The sequence below is a fragment of the Trachymyrmex cornetzi genome, unplaced genomic scaffold, assembly GCF_001594075.2.
Source record: "Trachymyrmex cornetzi isolate Tcor2-1 unplaced genomic scaffold, Tcor1.1 scaffold579, whole genome shotgun sequence".
Lineage (NCBI taxonomy): Eukaryota > Metazoa > Arthropoda > Insecta > Hymenoptera > Formicidae > Trachymyrmex > Trachymyrmex cornetzi.
This window is the reverse complement of record NW_017299892.1, coordinates 729,455-738,914: the sequence shown is the minus strand read 5'-3', so window position 1 is coordinate 738,914 and position 9,460 is coordinate 729,455. Positions and strand designations below refer to the sequence as shown.

Sequence of the window (9,460 nt, the reverse complement as noted above, 5' to 3'; positions counted from 1 at the left end):
AGAACTATCTGATATGAGTTTTTTAAATCGCCTTTATGCTCTTTTTCGCGTTCTCACCATCGACCTCACGCACACGCGCAACATTCATCCCCGGAACGAGAAGGTAACACGCACAATGAAATCACATAGAGACACGCAATCACATCGATACTCGCATTCTTTCGTCGTCTCTCTCACGTATCGCGAAGTTATTTTCGTTTTTACCTTATTGCCTACGTATATTTATATATATATATATATATATATATATCTCTCTTTAGGAACAGTTCTCTTCGAAAACGTTTATATCGACGAGGTGTCGTTGAGGAAAACAAAAGGAAGGGTAGAAAGAAAAATTATTTCGCTACTTAAAACGGAACGCAAAAACTTGTAGAACAATCGTCGCGTCGCCCGAAAGCCTCAGTCTTGGACGAGGACGAGAGAAAACGGAAATTCGATTCTGATTGCGCCTCGGTTAGGCCGCGGGACGATTTTCGCTGGATCAATATTCAGTATCGATCCCGCGAAAGCCGAGCACGGTTCGACACCGTGGCGACAATAAATATAATCAACGAACAAAGCGCGCTGATGATATTCTCGACGTGGCTGCGAGATGACCATCGAAGCAGGAATTCTATCGATTGGAGTATTTTTTTTTTGAAGATTGTTCGTAGGATCGATTAATTTATCAGTTTACGATCTCATCATCAATATCAATTTTAGATTACGATCAGTATCAAGACAGTCTTTAGTAAGAAATGCAGTTTCTACAATTTCTTTCTGATTAAACGATTCCTCTATCTCGATGGGCACGTCGCGCGATGTAAAATCAGCGGCTATAAACCTAAACAACTTTGGCATTTCCTTAACCTTTAAAAACATCTGCGATAATAATTTAATATTGGATAAAATAATGAAAGCGGCGCTTAAACTCACTGCAACCGTAATGATAATAGTGACAAATGTAATAATATAATGGTAATAATAATAGCAATAATAGTAATAATGACAATAATAATCATGTTACAAAACAATAATAATGTTAATAATAATAAAGACAATATAATAAGTGCAATAATAATATTAATAAAGGTAATAAAGTCGCCGATAATAGATATAATTACATTGTACATAGGATCGAGCTAGAATTTATAGATACTAGCTTCTCTTTTCATCATATATTACTTAAATCAAATATTCTCAATTATCCTATACATATTGATATACATAAGTATGTATGTATATATATAACAGTGGTTCAAATATCGATGTTTTTAAATATATACATACAGAATCATCGAAGTTGCCAGTTCTCCTTATGTGCTAAGGAAATCGATGCATTTTAAAAAGACGCGTCGGTTCCATTGACGCATTCTTACGAAGCGACGTCGTGTAATGTACAAAAAGACTGCATTCCAATTTGTCCCTATATAATACACGGCCAGTGCAGATTTTCATAATATTTATATATATATTACGTTATACAATATGTATATATATATATATATCTATTATTAAATAAATAATCTTCAAATGCGATAATAAATTTACGAACTATTGTTCGTTTTAATCTTATTTATAATATTTATATTCTTTGTATTTGCATTTCTTTTTATATTTATATATATTTATATATTTATATATATATGTATATTTTTTTATCCGTATGTATATATATGCAGCTTTATATTTATAGTGTCTTTTTCCGTCATTTATAAACTATATTTATAGAGATATATATAATTTAAATAGCTGTGTGTGCTGAGACTCGCAAACTGGTAACCATTCGTTCGTTTTCTAGTGAGTTAAAACGCGGAGTAGAGTTTTTTGTTGAGTACCTTCTTTTTTTATCTGTTGCCTTTTCGCGTCACCTGTACATCGCCTTCACGATTGCATCTAATCCTCGCGATCGCGTGTGAGGATTCTTTCTTCTTCGAACTTAATCGAAACTCCAATTACGCTAGGTCTTTCAGTTCTCGATAATTTTTTTACGACTTGTTGACTCGATCAGCCATTTCCAGGCCGTTCGGTCAGAGATTCTCGAGATCATGCATCGACCTACCACCCCTCCTAATCCCGAGAGGTAACCTCGGACATTTCGTGTCAAGAGATTCTTCTGAGGTCGCGCCGTCTCGATAAAATCCGGTCTTGCGGGACCCACAGAATTGTTCATCTCTTTCTCTCTCGAGGTCCCTGAAGAAGAAGATCCTTCATCTTCAGTATACCGGATAAGGCGGCCTATGTGGCCACAGCGGCGGGATTGGCGGTAGGCTTCCGTTCCAGGATCAAGTATCCTTGCTACTAAGCGAAGAATCCTCGTCCTTGATTATTGGATACGGAATGTCCAACTTGGGACCCTGTTGCACCACCACTACGCATTTCCTCATATGTTTTTCCAACGTGCTCGGCACAGAAAATGGCATTTCACAAAAGCGACATTTATACGTGTCCTTGCCGTGTCGGCCATGGGTCTTCATGTGCCTGGTCAGTTTCGAGCTCTGGGCGCATGCGTATGAACAGAGCTCGCACTTGTACGGCTTCTCGCCGGTATGCGACCGCCTATGCACCGTTAGATTTGAGCAGTTCTTGAAAACTTTGCCGCAATACTCGCAAGTGTCGTTTCGGCCGCTCCGCTCCTTCTTCAGCAGCGGACTTGGCAAGCCCTGGAGCGCTAAACTGGACGTCGTTGCTTTGCTCGCTTTACGAAATTCATTATTCTCCAGGTAATGCGGACTAGGTAACCAAAGACCTCCGAAATCTGGTCCTGAGGACCTAGGAAATCCCTGGCCAGAAAAAATATTCGGCGTTGTTGAGGAGTTAAAATTTGTGGGCGAGAGAGCACTTTCCTTCTCCTTGTTATTGTTGAGCGTATTAGTGAGGTTACACGGCGATTCAGTTTTGAGGAAACCGCTACGATGATTTTCTTGTAATGCTTGTCGATAAGCTTCTGAGTATTGAGCGATGTTACTCAGGCCAAATTTTTCCATGAGATCGCCCACCAAGCTGGCCGGTTTCTCTACTCGACCTACGCTCTCCTCGCCGTTCTGTCCTTGTGTAGTGCTTAGATCCTCTGGTGTATTTTCCTCTGCATCCTCCCGTTCGTTCTTTTGCTCATTCTCCTCCATCTCATCTAGGTCCATGTTTTCATCGCAGCTGGACCCATCGTCAGGCACCGTTTCAACACTACCTTGCGGACTAGCGGCCGAGTTCAAGTGATCCTGGTGTTCCTTCCTCATGTGTTTCCTCAATTCGGTGAAACTCGCTACCTCAATCTCACACACTTCGCATCTCGTTGGCGTACTCTGACTATCTTGCCTGCTTTCTTGTTGCTGGTATTGCCTTTCTTTGTCTCGATGACTGCGACGATGAACGATCAAGTTTGATTGGAAGCGAAACTTTTTGTCACAGATTTCGCATGTGTACACTGTCTCCGACGAAGAATCAGTAATAATTGGCGTAGAAGCTACTGGCGGGCTAGTCTTCTCGCTGTCGGTTGAATTATTATTGTTATGATGACCCACAGGGCTTTGACTGTAACAAGGCGGCGAATTCTCTTTTTGGTGGCTGCTGTGGGTTAAATTTGCGGGATTGGCTGAGGCCGGACTAGGCGGTTCCACTGACTGTGAATGGGGCTGAGATTGTTGCTGTTGCGACTGTTGTTGCTGTTGTTGCTGCTGTTGTTGAACACTGCTGGCGACAGGAACTGACGGTACTGATGGTACCGGTGGAGGAGGGGGATTCGTCGTAGGATTACCGCTAGGTGTAGGTGGAGCCGCGCCTAAGGACGGATTAGCGAGGCTCCTTAGGCGCGCTGAGTAAAAATCCAGGTTCGCTTCAAGTGGTGGTGGATGTGCTTGGCCTCCGAGGCCACGACCGTGCGACAGTTCGGCCAGGTTTGCCAGGTTCCGGGCATTATTTAGGGAATCCAATGAGCTACGTACCAGTGGATCCCCCAGATTTAAACCATCCATACCGCGAAGCGGGTCGCCCAGGTTTTGCAGATTCCGCGTGGCGGTCTGCAATTCCTGAAGACCTCTATATCCTGCCAGAGGATTCAAGGTGAGGAAATCGGGCCTGAACATAGGCGGGAAACTTCGTTCCAAGTGTTGGGGTAGCCTCAAAAAACTATGAAGAGGATCGCCCACTAAGGACGAGGTCTGAAGCTGCTGCCGGCCACCACTACTGCCACTCGTATTCGTACCGCCGGAAGAGTTCGCTGCCGAGGAACTTCCGGTGGACTTGCCGCTTAAGTTTAGATGATTTGGCGGACTTAAATGATGCGCGTGCGTCGGCGTAGGCGTCGGTGGACTAGGCGCCGGAGTGTTCGACGACGAGTTCGTCGACGAGGAGGAGGAGCAGTAGAGGCGGGCACCGTGCATGCTCTGTACATGCTGAAGGAGCTCCCATGCTGAGCACAGCCGTCGAGAACACTGCGAGCACTGTAGCCACCTTGGTTCTGAAACAGATATATCGATGTCGTGGTATTAAGGCTTGCAGTCCATTGTCTTGGAAGAGAGAAGAAGAATTTTGTTTTAGCATTCCGAAAATTTAAATATAGCAAATTCTACCAAATTTACGGGGGGGGGGGACGTTGAAGTTTTAACAGGTTCATCATTCGTGTATAATTATAAATTCAATTCTTTCATGTGTTTTCGTAAATGTTCTTTTTACAATCAATGTTTAATAATACAATATATATTACCTTTTAATATTTTTAAAAATCTTTATACAGAAAATTTCATGTGTTAAAATAAAATATAAAAATTCTCGTAATTCTTTCACTTAAACATTCTCGATACATAATACGGTTATTTTAAAAATTGAAGTTAATTTTTTAATGAGAAAACGAAAGAGTGTTGCATTGACGAGGCTAATATAATTCGACGTTCTAGCTACGGATAAGATGATTATAAGGCTCTAGATATATCGTAATAATCTGACGACAGGATTTGAAGCTTCACGGTAATTTCGCGAGCATGTGACGGCAGCTCGTAAAACTCGCACGTACACACATAACATGTGTGCCTACATGCCTCGGAGCTATGCTATCAATTTTCGAACCACCCTTAATTTCGCGGAATCGGGACAGAGATCGGACCCGACCGATTGAATTCAGAATTCAAACGGCGCGTCTGTGTCAAATTGCGGTTCGGGCTGGCGAGTTGCGGGGGCTTAAAAATAATATCCTCGTAGAATGGTGGTTGTCGGAAAGCACGGAGGGAGAGGATCGTTGTGGGCCAACGGGGGTCGGTTACCACGGCATGCTGCTGAAACTGACCCTTAACGACTTCTCGACCCTCCTTCCCTATGGCGCGCGCGGAAGCTTATAATGCGGGAGGGACGGGTTTTGAATTTCAATGTTTTTAATCCGGAATATCAGATTTTCAGCCATTTTTCACACCCCGCCTAGCACAGTAGATGCCCGTCGCGCGAATCTGTGGGATTTTATTAATTCGGCGTCGCCTTGGCGGCGGGAATGAGAGAGGATTGTTGAGAAAGGGAGAGAAAGGCCGAGGATGCACGCACCATGTGCTTAAGGGCGACCCTCACTTTGCGAGTAAAAGCACCGTGGAACATTACCCGGGCAGCATATTCCCTCGAATCATAATGCCGGACGTCAGGGATTGAGGAGGAAGATTTAAATTTACAATAGCTTAAGAAACAGTACGAAATCGCTTAAAATATCAATTAGTCATTTTTGCAAAAGTACGCGTGCGCCCGTACAATGTATTATTTTTTTATTTAATGTTGCCTTTTTCCAAAATTTTCTTTAGATAAAATATTTTTTGAATACGTGAACATCTCCGAATAGAAACAATTATTTAATGCAAGTACAATTTTTTTTACAGAATAAAATATTTTTAAGCCATCTCAATATTAAAGGAACATTTGGCTACGAAACTTTTTCCCAAACTACCACGAATTTCTTTCTCTTAATTTGATAAAATCGGACTTGTCGAATTTGAGAATGTGAGCGTCTCGCACAGACAAATAAATACGCACGCGGCATTATTCAGGAAGAAACTTCTTAGACAAGATAAATACGAGCGCGTTGTAGTGGGCAGGGGTATACTTCCTCTTGTAAGAGATTAAAAAGTTCGGGACTCGTCCTCTCCTCCCCATTGTACCTCACTGTCTCGCAGTACTTGGACGGGAGGGAAAGTCAGCCGGAGACAAAAGGTTGGAGCAAAATAAAGTGGTCCTAATTAAATGGCCGTTCGAGATACGGAAAGATCTTTGTTAGAAATAAAGCTCCAAGATCATTTTAAAGCCGAAAGCTCGCCAGACTGAGGCATATTTTTTGTATATTATATTTAAAAACATTATTTCTATAATCATTATGACAAAAAGTTGTTCTTTTTACTAGTAAATAATAATATCTACTAATTTAGTTCAAATATATAATAATCTATTTAACTGATATTACACGAATGATGTAAATATATCTTCAATGATTTCGGAATTTTATCTCCACACTTTTTCGTACGATTATAATTGTACATTGACGTGAAATTACTCAGAACAGTTCGTAGAAATGGCATGTCTTCCGAGAGATCAGTCCGATGAGCAGGATGCGAAGACAATGAATCTTAAATAAAATTAGGAACAACTCGTCGCGCGCGCCGTCAACGGGTAAATGATAGTTTATCGCGCGACAATACACAATAGAACACATTTCGTTGTATATAACAAGGTGCTAAGTAGAATAACGAGCCTGACAGTGGGCGAGGGACTTTTCTTCCTCGCCTTGCTGACCTTTCACCAGGATTACGCTTGCAGCGTTTACGCGTCATAGCAAGCATAGAATGAGAGACGCTCGTTGCAATCTCATCTCATTGACGCGCGTGATTTTTCGATTGACAGAAAGAACGCGGAGAAAGTCGCAGAGGAACAAGGCACAAAGATCGCAAGTGAATAGGCAAGATATCCTCGATGATTTCCTGAATTACTAAAAACTTTGTTCGGGAAGAAAAGCTTATATAAAAAATATGAATGTTTTAATTGTATAATCGTATTTCTGGCAACTTCAACTTTAATACTTCAACTTTCTATTCTCAAAGAAAAACTGTATAGTTTAACTTTTGTAGAAGTTTCTTAAAAAAGACTTACTTTTTAATTGAGATTCCAACTCTCAATTCAATTTTTCTTGAAAAACGTTTGTTATGCTTACATATGATGTTATTTATTTATATACTTTTTAGATAGGCAATATTTGTAAGTTGTTAATATTGAATATATTAAATATTTTGATAAATTAATAAAAATAATATTCTGAAAAAATTAAATTTACAAGAATCTAGGCAAAATTTTATGAAAAATCGTGACATTTTTTAAATAACCTTTTCTTTCCCAAAATTTGTTTGCTTTATCCGCTATATAATTCTCAGTTTAAATTAAATGGAAACATGAAAGAACAACAGAAACTGCGTATATATGTCAAGGAAACGACTTGTAGTTCGAAATGAGTAAAACTTTTCAGACTTTGAAATTTTCTCGAGTCATCTTCAGCTTGATTCTTCGATAGAAAAAAAAAGTGAAATACAAATTGGCTCAAAGTTTCGGCTCCGAACAGAAATTAAAACATATGTGAGGCAAAGAGAGGGAGAAAACCATAAAAGAGAGTGAGGACAAGACAGTCGAGTCATCCTGAAACAGGCGCCAGAACCAAGTGGTGAAGCGCGAAAATTCGGTGTATTGTTTCACGCTTCGAGCATTCACCACGCTACTTTTCCTCGCCCTCGTCCTTTTCTTGAACGGCCAGGCGGTTCTTTTTTTCCCTAGAAGTCAAAAATATTGCCGACTTCCCCGGGGAAGGAAGATGCCGACGGGAAAAGAGATAAGCAAGTGCTTGAGCATAATAAAGGTGTATTGATTCACGACCCAGCGCTTTTCATATGCAAACCTCGCGGGTAGCCATCTGTTAGGATTATTTCTCCAGATTTCATGACCATATCTACAGGAAATGGCTGACTAGCTGGTTGCAATTCGGGTGTGCGTTATCGCTCACGGTGATTTTTTTATCGGATAAGTACAGAATTATAATAGATTAATAGAGATATATGTTGCACAATCGTCTTGACGTACCATCACACAATAGATTAGTGGGTAGTCATTTTTTTTTATGTAATTATCTTGTATTATTTACGAAGTAAAAAAGTTACAATAATTATCCTCTTCAATTTAATATTATATTATATTATAGGGGTTGCCCTTTAAAGAACACATGTGAAAGTAAACAGTAGAATAAAATTATTGATCGACGAGAGAGAGAGAGAGAGAGAGAGAGAGAAAGAGAAAGAGAGAATATCTGCACATTAAAATACAATTTACATACAACTTCAATATTTTTCAAGACGTATACTCGTGTAGAGAAGTTTAAAGGCACAGAGAAAAAGGTTTCTTTGGATTTAATATTCCTATTTATTTGACTAAAATTTGTTTCATTGAAACAACATATGCTTGTACGAAACATTATTTATTTTAATAAAAATTATGTTGTTTCATTCGAAAAACCTCTATTGTTTGACAGAAATAACATTATTTAAAGTAATATCTTTCAATCAAATAATATATTATTTGGTTATAATGAATACGAACGATGAAACAAATTATTTATTTGAAAATGATAAATTATATTGATAGAGATTGTTCCATGCAAATAATTGCTTTCTTAGAACAACCAATACATTTTTCGACCGAAATTACGGAAACAACGATTTATATGTCTAACAACAAGATTAAACGAGCAGTGCTATATCAATTGTGTTTGTGCCATACAGTTGATCACGCGAATGCCGAAGATAGACATTGTCTGTTCAAACAAATAATGTATTTAAGACGAAGATACACATTATTTTAAATTCAAACAATCATACTTATTGATTCAAACATTGATTTGTTTGGATCATTCCAAATAACAAATTTATTTGAATACAATAAAATTTATTAAATTCAAAGAAATCTTTTTCTCTGTAGATCGAAATAGGATTCGTGCTCAGAAGGGACACCGGAATCAAATGAACAATATGTCTGTACATGAGATGGCCCTCCAACGATAGTGACCGACCGATTTTCTCCAGAAATTGCCCGTCAAATTGGCCTATGCGACGTTTACGGGCAAATCGTTCGGAACGCCATTGTTTAACAACGATTCGAGTCCCGGTCATCCTACGAATACTTCCTTTCAACCCTTTTACGGAAGACTTAACACGAACTCCCTTCTACCAATTTTTCTCAAAATATATTTCTATAAGTTTCTTAAGTTTGCCTCTTTGAAGTATTGAAATACAAATGTAAATTATTTTTTGCAAATTTTAAAATAAATAAAAGGCTGAGTAATTTTCATGCAATAATCAATTAGTTATGATCAAATAAAATAATCGTTAAAATAATCGATATATAAATAGAAATATAAGCTTTTGTTAAACTAATAAAATATATATATTTACTTATTTTAAATATATATATATATATATATATA

General features: G+C 38.9%; 1 protein-coding gene across 1 annotated transcript in view; it reads right to left on the bottom strand.

The window, feature by feature from the left end:
- Positions 1-1,689: 1,689 nt before the first annotated feature.
- Positions 1,690-9,460, bottom strand: part of Cph (BCL11 transcription factor chronophage) — a 34,022-nt gene continuing 26,251 nt past the window's right edge. The window contains exon 3 of the mRNA XM_018515495.1: positions 1,690-4,435. Within this exon, the coding sequence (XP_018370997.1) occupies positions 2,265-4,435 (2,171 nt within the window). The 3' untranslated portion in view covers positions 1,690-2,264. The remainder of the gene's footprint in view (positions 4,436-9,460) is intronic.